This window comes from Meleagris gallopavo, chromosome 11, assembly GCF_000146605.3.
Source record: "Meleagris gallopavo isolate NT-WF06-2002-E0010 breed Aviagen turkey brand Nicholas breeding stock chromosome 11, Turkey_5.1, whole genome shotgun sequence".
Taxonomy (NCBI): Eukaryota; Metazoa; Chordata; class Aves; order Galliformes; family Phasianidae; genus Meleagris; species Meleagris gallopavo.
This window is the reverse complement of record NC_015021.2, coordinates 13,181,801-13,209,185: the sequence shown is the minus strand read 5'-3', so window position 1 is coordinate 13,209,185 and position 27,385 is coordinate 13,181,801. Positions and strand designations below refer to the sequence as shown.

The window sequence follows — 27,385 nt, the reverse complement described above, 5'->3', positions numbered from 1 at the left end:
CCTGCATGTGGCAGGGGGGTTGGAGATTCATGATCCTTGAGGTCCCTTCCAACCCTGGCCATTCTGTGATTCTGTGATTCTGCTGCTTGCAAGCTCCGCTCTTGTCCTCTATAAGGATTCAGTTCTGTTTGTGGGAAGGCTCACTACAGCATCCAGCAGAGAAGGATGAAAAGTTTTGCAGTGGTCACCTTCTAAGGATGGAATTACAAAATACAAATGAGATGAGGTAAAGCAGCACAGAGTCCTGCAAAGTCTGGCTTTTCAACGTGGGCATTTTATTCTTTGTGCAGCGTCTCCCAGAAGCACACGCTGAGGACTTCTCTGTAGTGTGACCTCTGAAGAAAAGAGTGATTCTGGGATCAGGGCAGAAAGCTGACTCTGGGAGTAAAACTGCTCCATGAGGCTATGAGAGGAATTCTATAGGCTACATATATCATTGCAATAATAAATTTGTTATTGCTCTTGTATTTGGAAGGCGATCCTGGAGCAATGAAAGCAAGCTCTGAGCAGCTTTGTAAAAGTACCGCCTGGCTCCATCTGCAGGCAGCTGAGATGACAGCCACGCTCCGTTTGGAGGCAGGCCGCGCTGCTGAAAGCAGAGCAAGAAGCTGCTCCTCAGCCCTGCACAGAAGACTTGCCTACTGAGAATGAATCTCCGCTCCTTTATGGTTTCTCTTTCCAAAAGTAAAGATTGTTGAGTCTATGCTGATTTTCTGCACTTGGACCTTTGGAATAGTCCCACTCCCCCTTGGTTTTCCTGGAAGGTTCCCTGGAGCTTGGCTGGAAAAGTTCAGGATTCCCATGTGTGACCTGCAGTGAATGAACTGATGAGCAGGGCATGAGGAGTTTTGGGTTTGGCTCCACACCTGAGTTGGGGTGGTTGCTGGGAGCTGTTGGTATTGGCTCTGGGGGTCCACAACTGCTGCCTGTTCCCTTCCCTTCCTAGTGATGTTCCTGCATCAAGCTCAGTCATCGGGGCACTGGTGCCCCATAGAGGAACAGAAGGTCCTGGGAATTACACTTGTACACATTATAGCTTCTCAGAGCTCAGGCATGAACAAGTATGGAGGAATAAATGCTAACATATTGCATGCATGTACCCATGGATGCTCTTGAGTGTGACCGTAGCAGTGCTCAACACTTCTGCACTGCACAACAGCTTTTGATTCTTTTTACAAATTCCTGCTTTCCCAGTCCCTGCCATCATACTTTTCATTTTTTCCCCTCAGAGGCCCAGGACTCCAGTTACCTGCGTGCCACTCCTGATCAGCCCCATTCCCTCCAGCCAGGCATGACCAGCTCCAGCCATGTGGGGCTGATTGGTGGCAGCAACTCTAGGCTCCCTCCTCCCATGCTTACTGTAGTCCAGCATCGCTCCGGCAGCCATTCTCCACGTGTGACATCTACAGAAGGCAGGAATTCCTTCTGCTCATGGCCACTGGAACACACAGAGGCAATCTGGGATGCTGAGGCTCTGCCTTTTGCCCAGCTTTAAGAACAAGACTTGGGCACTGCTTTTGCCATGCCGCTGGATGTACCAACACCTGCTGGGATGAGGTTTTTCCTGCAGTATGCTGGCTGTTTTTTTGCTTTTTTCTCTACTGGCTTTTTGATAGCATCTACCTGGACAGACTGCTGGATGGTGAACGCTGATGATTCCCTGGAGGTAAGATCTTTTGGAGAACCCGATCTCCAAATCAAATGTGTCCTAGAGAGAGTTTGGTTTCTGGGATAATTGCTCCGCTTTCATCTACATTTCCCCTGGCATGCAGGATGAAAGTGGATGAAAATGAGATGAATGCCTCTGACAAGAGCTGGGGGAAAGGGGTGTTTTGTGAAATTCTCTCTGCTGGATTCCACTCTCAGGAAAAGTTTAGAAGCTCCAGATTTAAGTGTGCTTGAACTAGAATGTGTCACCGTGCAGCTCCAGCCTGCATGGGTTTTTTGGAGATGTTTCTAATTTTGTAGGCCAGACTTCTTGGTGATAAAGTCCAACATGCGCACGAACGTTTTTCTAAACAGCCACTGAGCTACAGAGCTAGCAGAAGTCTATGGGGTACATAGGGACTGCTGTAAGATCCATCTCCCAAAACTATTTTCTTGAACTTGTGTAGACATTACCACTTTCATGTTAAGAAAAACAGCATAATCCCACTGGTGTGACTGGGATATCACTCTTTGCTTATCATCCTAATTTGGAACATGTTCTAGATTCATTTCAGGAAGCTGTGAGTCACCTGGAGTAAGCTGAAGATGTTGTATGAGCAGAAAAGCCAAATGGGTCTCAAATTAGAGTAACAGAATCATAGGATCAGTAAGGTTGGAAAAAACCATTTGAGATCATCTAGTCTAACAATCAACCTGCCATTGATCCATAATTTCTAAGCAAAATGGAGGAGGAAAACCCAACTCCTAAGTAAAGTGAGTCCAGAAAAGAATCGATCCCAATATCCTGAGGCCATGTAACCTTGTCTTCTTGTCAGGAGGCACCTGTGCTGGGCTGTCCCTAAGTATCCCATTAACACCCTGTGTGGTTATTAGCAGGCACCACTCTCACATTCCTGCTCTGAGTGTGAATACTAAATAATAGAGCAAAATGCCCCCAGCCTTAATACCTGACTGAATGAGCTCCCTAATGGCCCTAATGACTCACTGCTTCTCAGAATATGGGAATGGTAGGGAAACCACTCATGGCCAGAAAGGTCTGCAGTATAAACCTGCTGGTTTCAGCTAGGCAAGTTTTGACTTTGGGACAAATCACAGAATCGTGAAATCACTGAGGTTGGAAAAGACCACTAAGATCATCGAGTCCTGCTGTCAACCCATCACACCATCCCCGCTGACCTGCATCCCTCAGTGCCACATCTCTGTGGTTCTTGAACACCTCCAGGGATGGTGACTCAACCACCTCCCAGGGCAGCCTGTGCCAATGCCTCATTGCTCTTTTTGAGAAGGAATTTTTCTTAAGAAAGGACCTTTGTTCTCCATTGTGGAAATCCCTTGGCCTCCAGCAACTCATCTCTGCTGCGGGACTCAGGATCCAGCAAGATGCTGCAGCACAGAGCAGGGCTCATGCTCATGCACTGTGAGCAAGGCTGGGGCAGGATTTGCAGTGGTTTGTGCTGGTAAAAGCCATAAACTGCTTCCTAACAAACAGTGTTGTGTCCACTCAGTCCCTCCCTGTTGTAGCTGGATTAAAAGAATCCCCACCACTGCTAAACACTGCCTGGTTAACTCTTGTGCTCGGCAATCACTGTGTCGGCACCTTCTACAGTGCTGTAAAACACCACGTGCTTTCCCCAAGATGGTGAGCGTGTGCTTGTTCTTTCGTTTTTTATTTTTGTATTAGAATTATTTTAGTAGCAATTATACATTACGCATAGGGTATGATTATATGTATTGCAGTCATTACGCAGTTGATGTTTTACATGCATACTTGTGCTAGGGAAAGCAGGTCGAGATGGGAGTTTGAGATGAGATGTGCAGCTCCTTGGGGAGCCCTTGGATGGGCAGATTTGCTATGGAAGGAAAGAGAAATCAGAAATTAGTGCTTGGGTTTGCCCATGTTCAGTGCTAGTAAGAGTAGGTAACAGCTGAAACATCCCAGGAAACAAAGAACATTCATCAAGTTTTTCCCAATCTGGAAGGGGGGCTGATTCACAAGCCAGATCACTGATCACAGATTTTGTATCTCAAAGACCTGCTTCTGTTTTACGTGGAAGCTAACAAAGCCTGCAATGCTGTTAGTCTCTTTATAAATAATGTTGATGAGAATGCTGCCTGTAAGACTTAAAAAACAATACAAATGTGAGCAAGTGAGGAAGTACATGAGAGTAGCAGCTGAATACAGAATATGATACTGAATAAACCCACAGCGATTTGGGATGAATATGAAATAGTACAAACAGAAGCAGAACAAAATGCAATTTAATAAAAATATGTTAATTTTAAGTGAAAACTAACATCTATGCAAATTTTTTTTTTACATGAAACTCTACCCTTGAAAAATAACAGTCAATGAAACCATATCTTTTTCCTGCATGACTCTTCATTTTTGTGATATTTTTCATTTGACTTGCCCCCAGCATTCTCAGAACTTGCAAGCATTTTTTCATCTTCACAAAACAAAATGTATGGGTTGTTTTCACTGAAACTTGGGCAATAACTTTTTTTACCAGTCTGAAATAGTGAGTCATTTTTAGACACCTGTAATCCCCCATTCAGTATTACAGAGAGCATTACAATTTGGCTTGTACACTGTGTTGTGGAGACAATGCCGTGGTTGGCTTCAGGCTTCAGTACATCCCGAATTAGACTTCATTAAGTGTCTGGTGTGCATTATTATCTGCTCTGCGATTTACAAAGCATGAGAAAAAGAAATTTCTTGCATCATCCAAACCAGTACAGCTCCTGTCCCCTGTGATAGACCCATTCCCCAAGTACTGTTTCCAGTGGGGTGCCCCTGGCAGCAGCAGGGCAGGCTGGAGCCCCAAGCTGCCCCCACATTATCCCCGCTCCTCCTATGAGCAATCCTAGAAGTGTTTCACAGGTGCTGATTGCCATATTTGCATGGGTAATGAAAGCACCTCACCGTGTTAAAGTGATTTATGGAAGGCTGGGCCAGGAATGCTATCTAAGGCTTCAGAAGGATGGAAAAGATGAGCCATGATGCGACTGCAAGCTGTACAAAGCCTGGATGTCTCGACGATGAGTGTGATTGGTCCCACAGCTGGCAGTGTGCAGCAGGAGCCCCAGGGCCAGGATCAGCACTGGCTGCCTTGCTCTTCCAGCTGGTGTTTATGGCTGAATCATTTGGGGCAGCCCTTGAGAAGCGTCTGGGAAGGGGCTCACACCTCCACTCTGCACAGAACACTCCCTTATCCTGATGGGGCCACCTCCTCCTGGTACAAGGCTGGTCCCTATGAGTCATGGGCAGCTCCATCCTCAGAGCCTTCTCTGCAGGGAGGTGGTTGGAAGGGAGTGGAATGGTAGATTCGCAGGTCGTCCGGTCCATGGCCCTGCCCAGCTCAGCCTGGACAAGTAACTGGCAAGGGCTGAGCAAATCTCCTCTTAGATATCTCCAACCAGCCACCCCTAGATCTTCCCAGCATTTTTCCTCAGAATTTGTATCCTCTCCAATAGGACTTTTTTTTAATCTCATCTGAATCTCTTTCATTCCAATATAAAAATCAAGAGCAGAAATAGAAAACATTGCCTTTTCTCTCCATCCTTCTCCTTGTTTTAATATTTCCTACCAAAAAACTCAGCCATCAAAACAGATGAACCAGGACATTTACGGAACTGCCCATCCACCAGATTGGTGGATATACTAACTTAGGGTCTTTTTTCTCTCTCCTTGACCCATAGGTGAGTACAAAATGCCGTGGTCTGTGGTGGGAATGTGTCACAAATGTTTTTGATGGGATCCAAACATGTGACGAGTACGACTCCATCTTCGCTGAGCACCCTGGTATGTAAGAGGCAAAGATGTTTCCATGAGAGCTGGGGACACCTGAGCATAGGACAGGGACCAAAAGGGCATCTCTTCTATTCAGTCACAGATAATTTGGTGCTCTTACATGCTGTGGCTGTATTTCTCTCAGTGAGGCATTAGTTCCAGGGAAAGCTGGAGGAAGCTTCACCCCAGGAAAAGGTGTTCCCACAGGACCTGACCCAATTACCCACCCACGTGTCCATTCCTCGTTTGTTCTGCTTCTGTTCTGCAGTGAAGCTGGTGCTGACCCGAGCCATGATGATCACAGCAGACATACTGGCAGGATTTGGATTTCTCTTCCTTGTCCTGGGTCTGGACTGTGTGAAATTCCTTCCAGATGAGCCACTTATCAAGCTGCGCATCTGCCTGGTGTCTGGAGTTACCTTGCTCATTGCAGGTATTCTTGGACCATTCCCCACTTTGCAGGGCATCCTTCAGCAAAAAGGAGATTTAATGCCTTCCCTTATTTTGGAGACAGAAGCTGGTGATTTTCTAGAGGGCAGACACCAAGGAAGGATGTTTATTTGCTTTATTTGTGCAGTATAGCTTCCAGGACTCTCTCTGTCTGCCCCTAGCAACAAATAGTTGAGTCTATCTTCTTCCATTTCACTTATTGGCTAGATTCCTTGGTTGCTGAGCTGACTGACTTCCACTTACTGTTGATTTACCGAGAGGAAGTCAGCGTTGTTGATAGGGCAAAGAGGCAGAATTGCCAGAGGACTAGAAATGCCCTGGCACTCTGATTCAGTTCCTGGCTCTGCCACAGACTGTGTGGCCTTGGGCAAGTCACTTAGCCCAAAATCTCTTCAGCTCGTTTGTAACAAAAGGGTAATAACACAGCTCTTCTTCTCAGGTGATAAATACTTTACTGACTGAGATACTTTGCTATTACAGCCAGTGGAAGAGTTTTAAATACAAAAATAGACTGCCAACAGGTTCTGAGTAATTTCATTTGACTTTATGACAATATTGAGAATCTACTTCCACTTCAGTGTATGTAGATTTAACACGAAATTCACTGCAGCTACTGGGTACACATGTGAAGTACTTAGAGAGGTTCTTTTAAACACCCTCCATGTACCTCACAAAATCAATCTGAAAAATGTTGTCAAAGTTAAGAAAGTGAAAAGAGATTCGAAAATTAGTATCTCAAAGCAACTTTGCAACAAGAAGCTGAGATTTTTGCCACCTAATGCAGAAATCTGTGTGAGTCATAGAATCATAAATGTTGGAAAAGACCACTAAGATCATAAAGGCTAACCATCAACCCATCACACCATGCCCAATAACCTACATCCCTCAGTGCCACATCTCTATGGTTCTTGTACACCTCCAGGGACGGTGACTCCATCACTTCCCTGGGCAGCCTGTGCTAATATCTCACTACTCTTTCTGAGTAGAAATTTTTCCAAATATCTTACTAATATCCTATAAGAATGCTACGAACTGGAGCTGTGAGTATGAGATACAGCCCTTGTCTGGAAGGGCTCAAGACAACATCAGCAGGGGCCAGGATGAATCAGCCAAATAGAGCTGGGACAGAGCAGGAGCCAAAACTTGATGTCCAAGGAGGTTCTTCCCATCCTGAAGTCTGATCCAGGAGACTGAAGGCTACAGCTCAGGATTTTGTACTTGTGGTCTCCTCACGATTGCTGTGGTCTGACTGGGAGCTCTGTGTGGCGCCTCCCTCCTGTCCTGCAGGTCTCCCAGGCATCACGGGATCAGTGTGGTATGCCATTGATGTCTACGTGGAGCGCACCTCTTTGGTCTTCCACAACGTCTTTCTGGGCATCCAGTACAAGTTTGGCTGGTCGTGCTGGCTCGGCATGGCGGGATCACTGGGCTGCTTCTTATCTGGGTCCCTGCTCACCTGCTGCATGTACCTCTTCAGAGGTGAGGAGCCCGGGCAGGTCTGAAACACAGTGAAGGGGCAGAGACATTGCTCAGGGCCTGCTGCAGGCCCATAGAGTCAGGAATGTCTTCAGTGACATCCTTCAGGATAGTTGCTCATCCTTCATTGCAACATCTTCAGCTGTAAAATGGGAATAGTGTTATTTCAGCAGCACTATATAGCACATCAAGGGCTTTGGGTGGGAGCTGAGGTGCAAGTATGGCATAAAATGTTATTATTTCATATCTTGGAGTGCTTCTTTCTCAGTATTTTGAGGGTTTACAGTCTGAGAACCTCTGAGCACTTATGAGTAGATCTCATTTCTCTCCTCACAGAGACCAGCTCTGGAAGGCTCCACTCTGCATACTCCCTGAGGAAAGGCTATTCCTCTGCTGGGACGATTGTAACAAATGTGCACTTGCCATCCTCACAAACAGCAACTGCCAAAATGTATGCCATGGACACAAGAGTGTGAGAAGAAGGCAGAGACATCAGAAGGAGCTCCACTTCAGTGGACTGTGCAGAGACTTGAGCTCCTACGGTTGTGGTGTAGATGCAAAGTTGAATTTTGAGGTGTGTTGTATGCTGTGCTGTTTGCATTATGACAGCTTGAAAAAAAAAGAAATCCTTCAAAAAAATAACCTCCAAGAAGATCTTGCTTTAGGGATTCCTGATGTCTTCAGTACTGAGGCTGCTTGCATGAACACAGACTGAAATCACCAACAAACTCTTTCAGCCTTTGGCTCATCGCTACCAGTGTGAGTGAAATAAATCAGCTGCTCCCACATCAGCCACCAGCTCTCAGCATAAAGAACCTCAAACTGTAAGATGGATCCCAATAGATGGAAGTACGAGTTATGTGTGAAGTGATGAATTCTTGGATTACACCAAGAAGGCATGGAGAGATCTGGACACGATAGGCATTTCTGTTACTCCAGCTTCCTGAAGTAGTAGAGGAGAAGCAATCCAGAATCACCTGCTAATGCAAATATACTTGCAGATCTCAGACTGTTGATTTCTCCTGTTCCCTTCCTGGAGTATGTTGTAGCTGGGGAGACTTCTCAGCCTTTGTCCTGATGGTCTTCAGCTTGTTTTAGGATGGTGGGAGGTGTTTTGTGACTTGCAACACATGGGTCAGGCCCAAGCAGTGGCTCAGAGGACACTTTGGGGCTGACCATCTGTCCCTCCAGCTTTGTGCTCCTCTAGATGTGCCAGTAAAACATATGCATACCCCAAATACTGGCTTAACTCAGGATGCAAATTCCTCAAATATACATGTATACAGAAATTATTACATAAACATTCACAAGACATTTTTGCTTTCAGTGTGCATGTAGTATAAGGGTTAATTCTGTTCTCTGCACGCTGTTAGCTTTGGAGGATCCACCTCCTGCACAAGAGGGCTAAGTAAAGGTCACGGCAGCCTTCAGGTTAGCTAGGTTAATGTTTTGTAACAACCAGTGCAACGCTGAGTTGCTTCATTCAAATCCTGTTGACAGTCTACATGATGTTTTGATCAGTTGTTAATATGTAATGGTTCATGCACTGATTGATTGAACTCTGAATCTGGTTTCATGACTGCAGTGTGTAGTCCTCATTAGTTCATTGTCGTGCCTTGATGCCAATCTATTTTAGTTTGGTCCTTTACTCATTAGCAATAAATCCTCCAGGAAGAACATAGGATTTCATTTCCCTTTCAAAATCACAACCCAAGCCTAAGGACATTGCAGGTGAGCTCATGTATTAAGGTGTTTTCTTTAGTTCTTCCAAATTCCTTATTGGGGCAGCCTATCGGGACTCTGGCTGATTGTAGGTTACAGAGGGTAGCAATGCCTTTGCTCTTTTCTAAGATGATTTCATGCTCTACAAATAGATATTGATTACCCATTTTGATGTATGCAAGCAAGAGAAAGATAATAAAATGATGACATCTACAGTAGCTGTCCTTTCCTGCTTGCAGTATATTGTCCTTTCACTGTCTTGGTCAGCCTTGGCCAGAAGGGCTCTTATTGCAGCTCTAATATGAACTCACTCTTTGTAAAGGTCTTTGCAAGAAACAGACAAGAATAGTTTGCTTTTACATGGGAAGGTGTTGGTTGGGGACCTTATGTCTCACCTCACTGGGAGAACATAACCCTCCTAAGGACCAACACCTGCATGTGGAAGATAACAAAGGGCTGTGGGGTGCTTGGCAAATAGCATTCAAGGCCAGTCTGGATGGGGCTTTGAGCAACCTAGTCTAGTGGAATGTGTCTCTGGAATTGGAACTAAATGATCTGAAAGGTCCCTTCCAACCCAAACAATTCTATGATTCTATGATTCTATTCATCTATTTTGACTTTTTGAAAGGAAGCAGTATGTATTAGTTGGGGTTGAGATTGTATCAGAGTTGACCCAGGCCAAGCAGTCTCAGGAGATAACACTGTGAGGGGTTTGAAGCTCTAGTTTAGCTGTTTGCCCAAACCCCAAACAATACAATCAAATAATGGGAGTCAATTTACTGACAGGCCTGAGATGAAGACATTCAGTGGGTATTCCACACCCCTTATTACCCTCAAGCAAATGTTATCACAGTGGGATACAAATAAACATTTGCTGATTGTTAGATGTCATTTCACCTTAATTTAGCCAGAGAGAATTTTGAAACTTCAGTGACCCTGATCAGATCATGAAATTCTTATCCTGTCCTTGTGAACTAACATATCCTCATGCAGGTGCACGGATATTTTCTAAAACATGGATTTTGGTACGTTTCACACACATTGATTTTTTCTGTGAATTCAGTATACCTGAACTATTATTTTCACTAGATAAGATTGTTTCTTTAGAATTCTGTTTTCCTTACATATTGTCATATTTCTGAGATACAATAAATAGAGTTGCCTTTGAGTGTCATCTTCCTCTAATGCCTCTTCCAAGGTTTGCCCAAGGAGATGTTTGTGTAGGTGATCTGCCCTGATTTCTGGGACGGAAATCACTGCTTTCTTGGAAGGAAAGCAGGTTTTAGGAAAGTAGACTTTTTCCAGACCTTTGCTAATACTGACAGATGCCATACCCCAGTGCACATCAGTAGTAGTGGCAGCAGTGCTTTGACAGCTGGTCAACTCTATCCCTAATTTTGGCATATCTATTTCTCATCAATTTTTTAAACTTGCAAAGAGAGAAGAGTATAATTCCACCAAGAAAACTAGGTTTTCTCTCTCAGATGGGGCTGGAAACCCACTGTTTGCTCTTTTACCACTTTTAAATACAGTGAACAAAAATACTCTGTTCAAACACTGTCACAGGGAGCAGAGGACAGCTATTGAGTTCCTGCTGTAAGATGCTTTTGAGCGAGAAAGGAAAGAGCCTGAACCATAGAGTTACCCAGAGAGTATCTGTCCCCAGCCTCATCCTCTTCCTTCCTATACAAAAGCCTGTAGCCGAGTCTTCAGATGACAATCAAAGAAGAGATTAATTAACAATTCTAGTTTTTTGACCATATTCATATGCAACCCTCCTGGCAGCCCTGGCTGATTCCCTGCTATGATTCAGCCACCTTCCTTTTTGCTCTATTTTGCTCAAGAGCCAGTTAATGACGTTATTATTCAGCTGTTGACATGTGGAGGTGAAAGTCCAACTCTGTGCTTCCCCATGTTCCCATTGTCTCTTGCTTCCAGATAGTCACCAAGCAATTATCTACTCTTCTCTGACCCTGTTTCCGCCTGTCAAGGTTTTTTGATGAGTGTCTTCACAAATAAACCTGCCTTTCAGTATTTTCTGGACTTTTCTAGAGCAGCTTGCTATTTCTTCTCAGTCAGTCAGTGGGCAGTACATATGACAAGATGAGAGGAAGTAGAAGGTCACAGCAGAACATTTTCGAAGTAGACTCAACTTCTAAGGCAATGAGTTGTAAAGAAACAACTTATCTTTCCATATAGCTTAGGAAACATCAGCCAAACTCCAATAATTGACCTTGTTAAGAGCTGAGTGTTCATAAAAGCATAAGATTTCGTGTAAAGTTTCTGCTTCTGTAAGGATGGAAACACTGGTCTACAAAAACGTTGACAGATAATGGCCTTAAGTTGCATCAGGGGATATTCAGGTTGGATATTAGGGAAAGTTTCTTACCAGAAGGAGCAGTGGTGCACTGGCACAGGCTGCCCAGAAGGTGGTGGAGTCACTGTCCCTGGAGGTGTTCAAGGGACATGGTTATGGGCATTGTGGGGACGGCTTGGATTTGGTCATCTTAGTTGTCTTTTCTGACCTCAGTGATTCTATAATTCTGCCAGAGCACCAGGGAGTAAGGGTGCATGCAGGCTAAGAGGGGTAGCTTTTGTGGAGCAGCATTAGACTGATGGGGCTTCCTGAAAATACTTACAGAAGGAAGGAGCTCATCCCTTTTTTTGTTTTCACAGTCAGGAAGCCAAGGACCAGAACAGCTCCTCTCATGAGCTGGGCTGCCCTTCCCACTGAGCTATCAGATCTTTCTCAGGGTGCTCCGCTTCCCCACCCCAGGCCAGCAAGGTTGGCTTATTAAAAAAAAACACCAACTCACCCCCTAGCAATCCCACATGAACCCTTTTCACACATAGCTGCCCAGGGCTCCCTCTGCTTTGCAGAAGTGACATGGTGACAACCAGTACCACGCTTTACTGGAAACCACTCTTCACAGTTTTGATTGAATCCTTTCATTTCTTTTTGCCTGATGAAATCACCCTAGACACAAAGCAGAATGCACACTAGCAGCTCAGGATCAACAGCCTGCTGCCAGCAAAACTCCTGCAAGAGCTGCAGCCACCTCGCAGCGTTGCTGAAAGTCTCGCTTGCCCTCTGTTGGGTGGTTGGGGAAAGATTTACTTCCTTGGAAATGAATGCTGCTTGCTGGAATTTGTGAAAGAGGGATTCAGAGTGATGGAGACACTGAACAGAGCTCTCCTTGCTTGTTAGCCTCTCTGGTCATCTGATTAGAAGATGACATTCAGTGAAATTAGGGGGTGGCTGTGTATTTAGGGGCGAGCAATTAACAAGCAGAGGAGGGCAGTGTTTTATGCAGCACGTAATGCAAACAGCCTGTGGAGTGCACTTCCACCAAAGGGTCACTGCAGCTAATGCTGCGCGGAGGTTGGAAGGAAGCGGCGGCTGATTTAATGCCCACTAGCAGGCTGTGCAAGCTGAAGTGACAAACATAATCAAATCTCATGCTTCAGGGCGTAAATTGAAGAGGCTGAGTAGTGGAAGCAGTTATGTATATAAAAGGTCTGTTCCTGAGAGGTGCTAATCACCTGCAGTTCAGCGAGGGAAAGGACACTCAGGGACTGCTCAACTTCTCTGCTGGCTGACTCTGTACTTGCTAATTTTCCTTATTAATAAACCCCGTAATATTTCAGCCCGCTGGCACAAGCATTCATTTTGCTACAGTAACATTTATTTCCTCTCACACGAGAGTCAAACATTAACGCTGCTTCTAAAATAAGATTTTATGGAGATAATTTGTAGTGGTGCTGGCAGAGAATTTGTCTCTCAAAATATGCTATTATTCTTTATCTACCTGAGGTACTCATATAGCCTCATTAAGAGGATATGCGAGCACTTCACAACCTTCGGTGGATTTATCTTCCCAGTTTCCTCCCTGAGCAGGGTAATGGGTACTACTCCCACCCTAAGTCTAGGGAACTGCTCTTGGGGGTAGGATTCCTCTTCTGTGCCATCTAAAATGAACCCAGGTGCCCATTCTGCTTCCCTGGTTCCCTGGTCACGTGCTAAGTATGGCATTTACCTTTGGCTTCTGCAGCACTGGACTTTGAATGCAGCCACCACTGAGAGAGCAGAGGAAAAGAGGTCAAACTGACCCCACTCTTAGTGCTCATGGAAAATAAAGGAAATCTTTGCTTTCATCTGGAATCGTGTTAAGGGGGAAATTCTGCATCTTTTCTCCGTAATTTGAGAACTAGGCAGGTTATGCCTCCTAGGAATGGCTTGGATAGGGCTGATTCTGCTTGGGAGCAAGGCAGTCTGGAGAGCTTCTTGAGTTATCGCCCCATCCTGTCTGCAGTGGTCACCTCAGAGAAAATAACAGTTTTTTTCCTAATAAATTCCTGTGACAGAGCACCAAATCCCTGATTCCGCAATTCCTGTCCATGGAGAGTGACTGGGTGGGTACTGGGTGGGTCCTGAGCCATACAAGGCCTTTAGATACAGTAGTGTAAGAGTTGTGAATGGAGGTCAGTCACCATTAAATTAAGATAGCTCAAGTGAGCAAACTCCCTTTTTTGTTTGTTTTGCAGCTGCCAAGATTTCCCCTGTAACTCCCATCCTTTGCTTTCCTTCTCCTGGCTATAAATTTTGCTGCCTTCTGCACTAGATAAATCTGATATGCTGTGCTAAATATTTTAAATGTGGCAAACGATTCTTCATCTCAGAGTGGCATGATTGCATTACAATGTATTAGAACAACATGACTTTGCCAGAGGGTGTTTGCTGGCACCGCGCCGAATGAAGGAGGCAGCTCAAGTTTGAGAAGTAACTATCGAATCATTTATCAACATTCATTCCTAAAACACATGGGGCTGCACCAGCTCGAGAAAGAAATCTGTGGGCTGAGCCAAAAACCCTGAGCACAGATCTTTCAGTGAGCTCCTCAAAATTCAAGAGCCCTATCAAAATGTCAGCACGAGCCCCTGTGACAGATTCAACACATGCTTCTGGCATCTATTGTGTTGCGTTTGGTCTCCCTTCTTAGGCTCACGTGAAATATGTGCTGCTTTTTAGGTTCTTGGCTGATTTTCTCTCACTACTGTAACACGATGGAAGTTCTCTGATGAGCCAAGTGGAACAAGAAGTTGGGCGCAGTGATCCTCATGGGTCCCTTCCCACTTGGGATATTCTATGGTTCTATGATTCTACAAACTGCAGAAAGACAACAAGTGGTGTCTAGAGTTTATTTTCCTTCATTATGTCCTCGTAAGATGGAGGCAACTCAGTTCCCCCAGGGCTGAGCTGCAGGGCAGGGGAGGACCTCTCCACGTTCACACAAGTGCTTGGAGATCTGGCAAATGGGCACTGAGGGGCTTCACTTGCTGGGGAGAAAGCAAAGCAGTAAATGTAGAGCAGGCAGAGAAGGACAAGCTTTGGGGAAAGAAGGGTGAGCTGGGGACGAGCTGTCAAACCACTCGGAAACAAGAAAGACATGGGTGTAATTTGTGAATCACAAAGCCTCTCACCACAAACTCCAGATGTTAGAAGTGAGAACTGAGGAATCTGGGTGGGTTTGGGTGGATCCTCCCCATGGATATGTTGCTCATGACCACCCAGAAAGCAGGCAGTTCTTCTTCTGGGAAGGGCTTAGCTTAATCACAGAATGAGCTTTATTCCTCTCAGAGAGGCTGGTGCCTGGACCAGCCTGCTGGCAGTACTCCAGGTCAGCTGTGGGCGTTACACACAGTCCTTATAGTCCCTTCCCCAAATTCTGGATGTTTCTAGGGGAATGTGAGGGTGGTTACTGCAATAAGCAGCATCTACCAAGACACTTTCCTGACAGATATCAGGCCATTGAGATGCATGCTGGGGTGGCTTATATTGACCAGGGAGGTGAGAAATTCAGTTCGCATAATGGTGCCAAGGAGAAGGTCCCTCATCCCTCCAGTGTCAGGATGACCAAGCCCCAACTTGACATCTTTGGGACATATAGACATAGAGGGACAGCACTGAGTTCAGCTGAAGGTTCAGCTGAGGAAAAAATGTGGATGTGGCTCACTTAAGCCCTGCAATCTATGGTACAGTCATCAACCCAAGGTACCCAGCTTGGGCACTGCACTGTTCACCCAGATGCAGCCTGGTTGCCACTCACAGCTGGCCACCTTGTGCTGGGTTTTGGATGGAATCAGCAGGTAGGGGACCAGCAGGATCTTGCAAGAAGCAGAAAGTAGAACTAACCACAGAAAGCATCCGAGCTGCTGAGTGCAAAGACGGCCAGAGTGCGTGGTTGGAGGCTGCTCCGCCGCTTTAGCCAGCACTGCAGGCAGCAGCAGATCCCACAGGACAGGAGCAGGGCCAGGAGAAACAGTGTCAGGAACCTGAGGCAGAGGCAGCAGGAGAGGAACAGTGCCATCACCATCTGCAGGCAGCACCAACAGATGGCTGCGTGTCTTCAAATTAACATATTCATTAATGTATTTTGCAAATAGCTGTCAAATGTTGCATTTTTTCCATCAGTGTGCTGGACATGATCAAAGTCCTGGGAAACCAACATCTCTCAGTGATGAGTGCTGTCTGGAATTCAAGCATTTCTCCAGAAATCATTCATCAGGTTTGCCCATCTCTGTTGTCAGTGTACAGTGAAGCTATGGATTAATGACTCCCATTAGTCAGTAAAGACAGAATACAGGGACAGCCCAGGAGCAGTGCTCTCCAGCTATCTGTCTCTCTTAATGCCTTTCTCTCCATATATCCATCACGTAATATTATTTGCCAGCTTTCTCTCTGGAACAGATCTGAAACTTACCACACATACCAGCTGCTAAAGTTTTCATCGTTCTGCCTGATGCACCTAACAAGGGAAAATAAAAGGAAGCTTCAGTCCAGTGTGTACAAACCACACGGGTTCCAGTGCTTGTCCATCAGCACGAAGAAATGCATCACCAGTAAGCGCATGACTGAGAACTTTTCCTCCATCGAGGGAGCAAGATCAGAAGTTTAGATGGGAGCAGAAGCTGATGATATGCATGTGACTGGTTTGCCATTCAACACCAGCACCCACCACCCGTGTTTTTGCTCTAAAAGCAGGGGAACAAAGAGCTGCTGTCTTCCCTTTTCACTCTGGGAAGGAAAGCCGTTGCTGGAAGCCTGCAGTGGGAGTGGGTGGGAAGCACAGAGATACATACACTCACCTCTCACCAGGCTCGCAGTCGGGCTCAGAGCCTGCTGGCTGAAAACATACATGGAAATCAGAGAGGGCAATTAATACTTTTTGTTGTTGTTATGTTTTAAGTCACTGTAATGACCCACCTTGTCTTGGAGCGGGAAGTTGGAGTGAAGAGCAATAGAAGTGCACCTGCATGGGTGAAATCGCTCCTCTCCCTGCTCCCATCCCCGTGTGTCTGTGCTCTGAGCCTGTATTGAAATCAGTGGGTAATCTCCCCAGCAGCTCGATAAATTCAATAGTTTGAAGATGAAATCTAGACCAAGGGGAACGCACTTCCTTTTATGTGAAAAGGGAAGGCTGAGAGCTGGGAGAGGAGCAGTATCAGAGATCTGCTTATAGAGCTGGGCTCCATTCTTCAGAAATGTCAGCTGAAGAATTTCCTGTGCCTAATTACTGGTTTGCAACTATTTTCCAGTAGCTAATTGTGAATGTAGCTGTAAATTGGAGCCGTTGTGACTGGACATGTGCTCTGCCTTGCATTTTTCTATTTCTGGATAGTAGTAGTGCATCATTCCCAGAGTCAGGTTTCAGGTATGTGTATTCGCAATTGCAAATATGTGAACCCGAAACTTGTTCTTCAGGTGTATTTTCTACTCTCTGCTTAAGCAAGTTTACTTTTGCAAGCCTTGTTGACCTTAGCTTCAGTTTCAGATTATCTAGGCAAAAAGTAACCGGACTGGTTCATCAGCAAGATTAAACCCAATTCAGTACAATCTTCAGACAATTCACATTAGGTGTGTTACAAAACTTCAAGCTTTGCTACAAAAAAAACAAACAACAAACCCTTCAGATCAGATATAGAATTGCAACAACACCAGGAAAAAATAAACAAGATGGAAGAGTTATGATGTATTTCTTGGAAAAATGTATTAACATAATTCATAAAGCATTGTATTACTTGGATTTCCATCTTTATAAGCCTGAAGGATGCAGAGATTTCTGTCTTTGAGTGAAGCTAGAAAGCTCTGTTGAGGATTAGAAATTTGTACCAAATATATATATTTGAGAGGTTTCATGTTATGTCTCTAATTAACAGGACTTCTTGTAAAGAGCAAGAAATCACAGATCTCTATAGCCTGTTTAATCCTGTACACACTGCCTTTTGGTGTAATGGGGGCATAATCAGCCCCTCGTTTCTCCAGAGCTCTGTAGGTATAATGAGTCTCTCATTATCTATGGAATTTCACGAGTGGCTGAAACCTGAATGAGGAAGAGGGAAAAAGACAGAAGCTTCAAAATGAACTCTTCCAGACGTGTCCTTTGAAAATTGAGCTAATTTGCTGTGTCACACATGCACCCTGGTGCAGAATATTTTAATTTTTTTGCACTTCAGCTGATTATTAGAATAACAGGTCAAAACCAGACAGCCGATTGCTGTGTTGCGTGTGCCCTGAGTATTCTTCATGGCTGAATGACAACCTCTGGGCTCTTCTTTATCATTCTTCAACCTACTTCAGCCCAGCTGCCATCGCATGGTTGAGCTGCAGCAAAGTGCATCTCACTGGGTCAATAATCCATCAATGCAGCCAAACGCCCACCCTCACTGCTGAAGACTTGTGCTCTTCCATTTCAGTAACCATAGAGAGAATTAAAAATTAAGGTATTCAAGCTTTCTCTTCTTTACTTGGAAATGTTGTGAATATTAAAGCCACCTCAAATTTACCAGGTCACCCCACCAAGAGAGAAGTCGGTTGAAAGAAAAGGATGCTAATTAAATTCAATAAAAATTGAATCACCCCCCCAGCAAAACTCCTAACATCTTGCTGGTTGCACTGAAGGTTTTGATTACCTGGAAGAGGATAAAATACAGAACTCCAGCTTCTGTGATCCATGAAGTGAAGCACAAAACTCTTGGTCTCTGCATCACTAATCGGAGAGATGCAGTAAGAGCTTCGTTTGCGGCGGCAATTTGGAGCTTTTAAAACTTCCCTTCACATTGTGCCTTTGACCACAGAGCTCACTACCAAAGGCTTTACACCCTTTGGAAATTACTGCTAGCCAGGAAACAAATTCAGGATTTGCATGGACACACTCTAATAGCTGCTACAAGTTAAATGAACACTAGTTTGAGGTCAACACCTTGCAGGCGTTTTGGCATTTTCATAGGTGTTTACAAATTCTTGTTGCTGAATCTTAGTTCCATATTAACCTACAGCTGTTTTTAGCAGGACCTTCTACAAGCAAAGAATCACCAGATTTTGTGGATATGCTTTCATTACATGGTGCCTTTAGCTGCAATTCTGTCATTGCAGGAAGAGCAATGCTCTTCAAGCTTCTGTGCACTATGCCTCTGATCTCAGCATGAAGTCAGTCTCTATCCAACCCACCAACCCACCTCCACCAGCACCACCACTGCTGAATGCAGCTGCTGGGGTTGGTTGCAGAAGACAATGCATCAGGAAAAGACACCTAAAGTGGTTTTTATGAAATACCAAATTTTATTGCAAGCACTGATTTCATGCTGACTGATAGCTACACCTGGATCATGTAGTCAGAACTGGGATGGAACACAGTTTGCATTGAATCTCTGATAACCACAAAGTGGGGATGATGCTAGGTTGTTTGGTATCCGATAATAGGTTGTCACTGAAGCTTACAGCCTGTGGCCGAGACGCACCATTAGCTACGGCTCTTCCAGGTTTAACACAAAGAGTGTTGCTGTGAATATGTTTACCAGTCGCTCCAGAAGTTAAGCATTATGTTGTGGTGCCATTACTTCAGTAATGATTGACAGAGCTAAGCTGATCTTGAGGTATGTCTTCATGGTTTTTCCTCAGCGAAGAGGTCAAGATGTCTAACCAACTCTGATACATGTGCTCAAGCCAGGTTTGATATTTATTTTCAGTGCTTTGTATAAAGCCTGGTTTTCTCAAACGTGCACTTCAGCTCACTGCTAATTAAAGGCAAGCTGCTGAAATGATGCCTTCTGAGAAAGCACCTCTCTTAATGCTGCTAAGTAGATTCACTACACAATATAAATGGCCTGAGCATGTTGGTGTCCTGGTTCAGTCCAGTCCTTTTTGATTTTGTTCAACAATGAAATGCCAAACCAATTTCTTATCTGTTTTCTAAAAAGAAAAAGACCCCACAGTATAAAAATGTGCAAAGCCATGCTGGGAACCTTGTGACTCTTACAATTTCAGGCTTCAAAGAGATCATCCATCAGCGCGCTAATTTCAGATTTCTTCCTCTCACAATTACTCCCCTCAAAGCTCCCTCCTGCGCTCCAGTGAGATGCCTCTATCTGCATGCCAATACCAGAACCGAGAGTGCTTCCAATTTACAGCCACCCAACGCATCATCCACAGTACTTAGAAGGGCAGGTACTACGATGAGCATTCAGTACTGAAAAATAATGCATAGCTTCAGTTCTTGGTCTTGGTTTCTAGGAGAAAAGGGAAAGAATTGAATTTCGCCACTATTCAGATTCCTGGCCTAGATGCAAACATTTGTTGGTCCCATACAGAGGTTTCTAACGAGCAGGCTAGGAGCTGACACAATGCTGAGAGGAGCTCTGCACTGAGTCCACTGAGTCCTGTGGGAAGCTGCGATCCCTCCTATCTACTCCCTGCCTCGTCCTCTGCTTTCTGCCATGATGCTGCCTTTGGGGCAGAGACTCTTCTTCTGGGTAGCCTCGTGTCCGGGGCTATCTCCAGTCTGAGGGATTTCTCCAGACTTTTTATTATTTACCACAGTAAGAATATATATACACATGCATTTATCCACCCATGCATGCATATGGGTGGATACGTAGAAAAAATAATCCCTGCTCCTTTCTCCTCATCCACTTTTTGACAAAAAGTTGGGCATCTCCTTCCTCCCCAGCCAGTTACCTCACCTCATCATTGGACTTTGGAGGCTGCTCTCTGATAGGTGTTAACTTGTGGCCATTAGCTTAAAAATCTGTTATTTCTTCACCACCTTCCATGGTTGCTAGGTGACAAATGCATCTCCCCGACAGCAGCGGGGGCTATTGGAGCATACGGCAATTTATGACTGTCCATTATCTCTTTTGCTTAAAGTGCCTGTGCCTTTTGATGGAGGAAGATGTATGACTCCAGGATAACCTAAAGGATGATTAGAGTTTCTGCAGAAACTACCTCTACTGGCTGGCTCTTGCTGGGCTCCATGAGAGTGGGAGACAGGAGGAATCTGGGGAGGATCACACCTGGCAGGGCCAAGGTCAGATTAGCAGAATGAATGTCAGGAACTTAGCTCACTCTTGCATGTATGTGCCCTATAAGAGGGGGCCTACCTTATTTGCTTGAGTGTCATGATTATTTTCACTCATACTTTTGGTTTGAGACAAAGTTGCTGGAAACAAACTGGGGACTTCTGGATTCTGGTGAGAGGTGGAAGTGATTTATCAATGAACAGGAGTCCACCTAGAACCCTTAAGAAGAGCTGATAAGCCCAGCTAGCAATTTAAGCCCATTTAAATCTCCTCCTTATCAGTCTTCAGAGCATTTGGTGTTTGCTAGTGATGACTTCCAAGAAAGCAAGCACCTTGCTGCGCTCTGACCAACCTCCCAGAAGGGTCCAGAATGGGGTCATGACTTTTCCAGTAAGGAAATTAAGAAAAGAGAAGCAGAAAAGGGAGAAGTTGATCAGACACAAATACAGAATTTAGGAAGGATGTGAACCAGGATGGAAAAAACAGAGATGAAATGTGATGTGGAAGGAAGACGAGGAAAGGCAGGGCAGCTTGGAGTCAACCAACAAGAGTTAATTAAGCATGTGTTGCCTTTTTTTTTTTTATGTCTCAGTGTTTTCACATCACCACCACAATCAGTTTTTCCTGCAGCCCAAGTCTGCTTGGAGCTTTCACCTCCCTGCTCGGCTTTGCTGCTGTGCTTGGCTTGATCTTTGCTTTTCCAGCTGTGTTCCTGGTGTCTGGGTTCAGCCAGGCTGCAATCATCCTTCCCATTCTGTTCTTGGAAGATTCAGGGCTGTTAAATTCAGATTAATGCAAGGGTAACAGGGAGGATCAGGTGATGAACATTGCCTCCCTTTAACAAGAGAACTAAAGGAGCTTGGTTCTGATTCTCACGGAATGAATGCTGTGAAGAGCTGCTTGCTCCCTACAAACTCACTGAGATGGATAAACCAGTACTAGGGAGAACTGCTTTGGGTAGTGGCCATGTGACAAAGGGGAGCAAACCAGCCATGGATAAATGGAGGCTGGAAGGGCAGGGAACATGCAGAGCAGTGGGGTTGTGCAGCATCTTGTCTGTGGGAGGAGCATGAGATGGAAGTCACTGAGATCCCACAGCAGATGTAACCACTTCAGCAGGACTGACCTGAGGAGTCCTTTCCCATCCCATGGAAATTGCCTCAGTTGGTTCTTAGAACCCCAGACCAACATGTACAGAAGTCAGCAGAGACTGCTTCGGTCTTGTGTGAGCCGAGCAGGATGAACTCCTTACGACAAGCCCTGGTAAGAGCTGGCATAACTTGATGTCTTTCAGAAGGATTATAGCTCATTGCTGCTTACTGATGAATGTGATCCTTTGTGAGCCTGTGCGGGGGATGTGCTGCATAGGGGGAAGGAAAAACTTCGGGCACTCATTTAAATGAGTGCAAACAAGGACAACGTTGTTCTGCCGCATCTTCCCCAGGAGCAAGGCTCTGCAGGTCACCCTCACATCTGAGTCGCTTGCTGCTGTTCCTGGCAGTCCAAAGCAGCCTGGCAGTGTGGCTGAGTGCACCAGCAGAGAAGGGGGAGCGGTGAAGGATTTTGCCTGGCAGAAAGCTAAAGGAAAAGGAATTTGCTTTTAAGTTCATTATTCACAAAAGGGATTTCTCCCGCAGGTGAGTGCATGTTGCAGACAAGGACAAACCTCCTTGAAGACAGCAGAAAGCTAAGAAAGCTGTCTTCAACATTTAAGTGTCCATGGAGTCCTCAGATCCTTAATTTGCACTTTTATGGGAAGTCCAAACTAGAAAACTGCCCAAAGTATAAAGTTGACTGAACTGTTGTGAGAAACAGCTACAAATTTTTCCAGATACTCCTGTTCCAGCCCTATAATAAACACCTGACGAATAGGTACTGCAACAACTGAAATATTGGGCATGTATAAAAGAGTTTAGGCAGGAACTCTTGCTCTGATTTACCAGGACAAGCAGCTTTTATAAGTGCACCTTTGCAACATGTGTCTTGTGTATGTCTACAACTCTGGTACTGACTCTGCTCCCACCGTGAAAAAAAAGAAGGTGTAAGAATTGAGGAATTCTTTTCCTCAATTTTCTCTCCCCTTTCAGTGAGAATTGTTATGAAAACTTCGATTGCACCCTGAGAACAAAAAACTGTCAAGATAACAGGATTTGGGCTCAGCCTAGAAGTTGTTTGGTTTTAGTTCATGTAGAATCATAGAATCATTAAGGTTAGAGAAGAGCACTAAGATCATGCAGTCCAACTACAACCCATCTCAGCATCCCTACTGACCACATCCCTCAGTGCCACATCTCCACAGTTCTTGAACACCTCCAGGGACAGTGACTCCCCCACCTCCCTGGGCAACCTGTACCACTGCATTGCTATTCTTTTTGAGAAGAATTTTTTCCTTATATCCAATCTGAAACTCCTTTTCATAGAAAGCGGGAGACTTCAGTATTCAGAATTGCGTTCTAAGATTTAGTGCAGTTGAGGAATGAATGGCAGTTTAGCTTCTCTTATTCCTAGCTTGGACATTAGGACTTGAGATAACTCCCAACTCTGCCGCCAGTTTTGCACATAGCCACTTTTGTGTATTACAGCTCAACCAGAAAAACATGAGAGACCCTTCTTCCATCCCACAAGTTCTCCTGATAGCTCTCCTTCCCCAGGGTATGTCAGATCAGTTCAGAGGACTGGATAACGCTTGAGACTCGGTAATATAAAAGCAAAAGTGGGGATAAAATTGATAAAAGTAAAAGGAGCTTGAATAAAGAGAAAAATGGAGTATACCAGAAATGAAAACAAAGTAATCACCAGCAGAAATTTTCCCTTCAAGGTTTCTGATATGAAACTGAGGCTGATTATGGCTACTTGAATTCCAAAGCCTGCTGCTGTGCCTTTGTGCTCAAACAGGTCCTTTTACTTTTAATCAGTTGAAACTGTATTTGTATTTTAAATATTAGAAGTGGTATTTGCGTTTAAATTCTTTTTTTCTTAATTTCTCACTCTCTCGTTTTTTTTCTTTATTTTTGTTACTCTGTTGCCAGGAGAGAAGAAATTACAGTTAAAAAATGAAATGCCTTTTGTATTTTAATCCGTGTAATTTACTTAGCTGCTGGAAGTAAAAAGACAAAAGGAGAATAAATTGCTTGAAAGCAGATAGAGGCTTCATTTTTCCCTTCTTTTGAGTTACTGATATCACACTGGACACCACATGGGAGGTTTTGGCTGGGAAATTAGCATGAGAATATCTGGCACATCCTGAAACACATTTTCAAGTCAATTTTCCAGGCAGAACTACTTAGCAATGAAGGCTGAAATACATTATGGCTGCAGGTCATTAGCAGCTGGCATGTGCTCTATGTCACTGAGAAAGCCCTCTGTGTGGGGCTTTGCCCTGCAGCAGGGGCTATGTGTGTGCCCTCCAATGAGGATAAGTGCTGCCCTTTCAGCCTCATGCTTCCCCAGCTCTTCCAGATACCTATTGGTTATTGCCATGGCCATGGCTATGTCCTCCATTTTCAGTTTTTGCCAGGTGTCATTTATGGGCTTATTTAGAGTTGCTGGGAGGTCTTAGCCTGTCCCCAGTCCTCCTGGCAGAGCTTTCAGATCCTCCTTTCTTGCAAGCAGAGCCAGTTCAGGACAAGCTGCAGCCAAATAGCTGCAAACCCAGAAACAGGGAGGATTTGTATCAGTATTTATGGATTCAAGAAATGCAACTACAGCAAGCTGCTCTCTGACTTTCCCCTTGTTGCAGGTAAAAATTCAGATGTTCTGCTTGGAACATGATGAGCTGATGTGTGGGGTGGGATGCTGAGACCCACCTGCCTCATGCTCCCTAGGCAGAATTAAGCAGCATGGGCAGCACTGGGGTGGGGATGCTTTACCTTCTATCCAGCCATGAACTTGCTTCCTTCATAACCTGTTCCTTGCAGCTCATCCCTTGATTTCTTCACTGACTCTTGGTGCTGCTCTCTGAATTTCCCGCTGTCCAAGCAGCATCTTCCTAGCAAGAAGGGAGAAATGCCCAGGAAAGACAAATGTGGAACTGGTGCTGCACCACCTCACCCTCAGTCCATCCAGCATTCCACAACTATTGGTTGGACCCAGTCCTATGAGAGACGAAGAAAATATTTATCTTATGTATCTTTTGGGATGCTTGGGTACAGCATCCAGGGATCTGGTGGCAGTGCTGGGCCTGGATTGCAGGAGTCTTGAGGCTCAGCTTCACACATGAATCATCACCTCTTCCATACCCAAAAGGCTTTCTAGAAGAACATTTTCTTCTTGGACCACCTGGCAAAAATCTGAGTGTCAGCTCCTGCTATGGAGGATATTGCACCAAGGGCCCAACTCTGCGTTGGCCGTAACCAAGGAGAGCAAAGTGGGCCCCAAATGGAGCACAACCATCTGTGAATTTACTATTCCTTCTCAAATGCTAATTAGTTATTTACATAAAACTTTGGAACATTTTAATGAGTTGCGTTAATTTAGAATTCACAGAAAGAGAGCTATAAAAGTCTATTATATGGGATGCTTATTCAAATGAAGCTTGAAATGGCACATGGCGATGTATTCACAAATCTCCTGCCAAAACAGATTTGGAGCAAGGCAGCCCAAGATGTGTATTTCTGCCAGGCTGGGTACAGCTGAGGAGCCAGCCTTGCTCTAGGTGATGGCCCTTTCCCACTTGAGATTTGAACCCAACAGCTCCATGAGCACTCATTTTGTCTCAGCATCACTGTATGTGACATGTCCGAGGTGGCCTACACAAGTGGGCAAATGGCCTTAAGCTAATTCTTTCTGGGTGGATACGTGTCAAGCACACAGACCCACTAATAGGAGAGCTGGGTTTATCTTGTGGTTGAACTCCCCCATGTCTGGTAAGACAGATATTTCCCTGCTGTTGGGCCACACATAATTCATTTTCTGTCTCCCTCCCTGTCCAAGAAGGGCCAAGCTCACCTTGCATAACTCATGGAAGCATTAAAGATTCCGTCTTCTCTGCTTGGTCAGCTGTTTTTCCTGAACTTATGGAAAGTCACTGTTATGTTTCAGAGCACTTGAGAAGGCTCAAAACACACTACAAACAGCCATCTGGGACTGATAGGTAGAGATGCAGTGTGGATGGGCACCATAGACAGCAAACCTCCGTCCTGCCCTGTGCTCCCCTGCTCCCACTGTGTTTCCATGCACCGCTCCTCTGCCATCCTGCTCTGGTAATAAGGCAAAATGTGCTGCTCCTGCCTTAGCTGGACCTTTTTTCCTTGAGGCAGGAGAAAGATTTCTTTTCATCGGGTTCTTCCTTTCCCCAGCACTAAATTCAATTAAAGCAAAGCTGTCTGTATGTGGCTAGACTGATAACTCTGTAAATCCATCTGCCTCAAGTTCTTACAGAATCTAAATTACACCATCACCATTAATCCCAAGATAGAGTAATGCACAAACAACTATATAAAATAAGGGACACTCTGCCCTAAGACTTCATCTGACAGGGAAAATTGTTTTCTACATAAAATACAACACATGTTATCTCTTGAGGCTGAAGACTCGATTCAATAAGCCTAGAATTGCTCCAAGTGCATTTTGTGCCTGGAGACCATCTTTCCCAAAGGACAGTAAGTTCCAGCATCATGTCAGCATGTGATAGGGCAGCAGTCTGCATGAAGAGCAGGGGCAACATGATGGTCCATTTAAAACACTACACACAGAGCTCACTAGTGGTGAAATTAAAGTGAGAGAGAGTGACAACCTTTGCTCAGTGACATAACAACTGCTCTCCTGGGGATAATAGGAAGTCTAGGAGTATTTTTGTGTCATTTACCAAAAATAAAGAGAAATGCCAACAGTAGAAGTGTTGCACTGAAGTAATTCCACTCCACTAAAATCAGTGGGTCAGCTGAGCTTCGTATCCTTGTTTGGCACCCCATGCCTTTTGCAGATTGTCAGGCAAATAATGCTAGAATGACCATGCTTTCAAACCAGAAGAGAGGTTTTGGCTGCATATAGACCGAGGACATCTGTCACACCACAGAGGTTTTGGAAAATGTAAGTCACTGCTCCTGGTGAGCTAGGGTCAAAGATTTGTTGAGAAAGACAAGGAGTGACTCTTAACAGCAAATAACCTTTTCATTAACCTACAAGTTTTGCTTGAAGGATAAGAAGGAATAAGTCCTGCTGTAAAACCTGTTAAGAAGGGAGGAGGAAAACACATTCATGTCTGTGTTGTCAGGGCAGGCAGATAGAAAAGTTAACATAGAGGTGGAGAAATTCAACCAGGTACAGACGGGCTAAACTAGACATGGCTACTTCCATTGCCAATTTTTATGGCTCCAGGAGATAGGCTTATGGCATAACCCAAGACTCTGCCATCCCATGGGAACAGATCTGTTGATTTGGTGGATGTCAGATGGGATTGTTACTTCATTCTGAAGGTAATCTTTTGAAAATCATTGCCATTCTCAAGGCAAAATGTTAAACATTTTGTGGCCAAGAATTTGCTTGATAGTAACAACAGAAAGAAATGAAGCTAGAAGGCAGCAGCAGCCAACTGGCAGGTAGTTCACTGGAGTCAAATACTTTAATCCAACCTTCTAAAGCTCATCAAAAGATTTTACAGCCAGTGTATAAATGCCCTGTGAAGGCTGCTGGATATTATTGAGGACAAGAGCAAAGCACCGTTCTGAAAGGAGTTGGACGTGTTTGTGGAAGAGGAGAATTTACAGAACATGTATTTTTTGGAAAGCCTTTCTATGTTGATGCATAAACTTGACTCACATTAACAGAGATGAAGAAGAAACATAACTTGAATTCTCTCCCTTCACTTTCCTTTGGTCATTGTGAGAACTGGGATGCCAGAACTGTGCTCAGCAGAGCAATCCCTATTTCCAACGTTAGGCTCCTGCTGTTTATTCAGAGCTCGTCCATTGACCCATATTCCTG

General features: G+C 44.7%; 2 protein-coding genes across 2 annotated transcripts; one reads left to right on the top strand and one right to left on the bottom strand.

Moving 5' to 3' along the window:
• Nucleotides 1-127: 127 nt before the first annotated feature.
• On the top strand, nucleotides 128-17,300 carry CLDN16 (claudin 16). Its single transcript, XM_031555149.1, has 6 exons — nucleotides 128-1,666; nucleotides 5,368-5,470; nucleotides 5,727-5,891; nucleotides 7,196-7,387; nucleotides 7,721-9,115; nucleotides 15,838-17,300. Exons 1-5 carry the CDS (start codon nucleotides 1,523-1,525, stop codon nucleotides 7,858-7,860), a joined length of 744 nt encoding a protein of 247 aa, XP_031411009.1. The 5' UTR covers nucleotides 128-1,522; the 3' UTR covers nucleotides 7,861-9,115; nucleotides 15,838-17,300.
• On the bottom strand, nucleotides 9,122-22,804 carry TMEM207 (transmembrane protein 207). Its single transcript, XM_010716737.3, has 6 exons — nucleotides 20,126-22,804; nucleotides 18,077-19,672; nucleotides 16,253-16,290; nucleotides 15,868-15,912; nucleotides 15,300-15,439; nucleotides 9,122-14,443 (listed from the first exon to the last, which is right to left on the bottom strand). Exons 2-6 carry the CDS (start codon nucleotides 18,149-18,151, stop codon nucleotides 14,298-14,300), a joined length of 444 nt encoding a protein of 147 aa, XP_010715039.1. The 5' UTR covers nucleotides 18,152-19,672; nucleotides 20,126-22,804; the 3' UTR covers nucleotides 9,122-14,297.
• Between the last annotated feature and the right edge of the window lie 4,581 nt (nucleotides 22,805-27,385).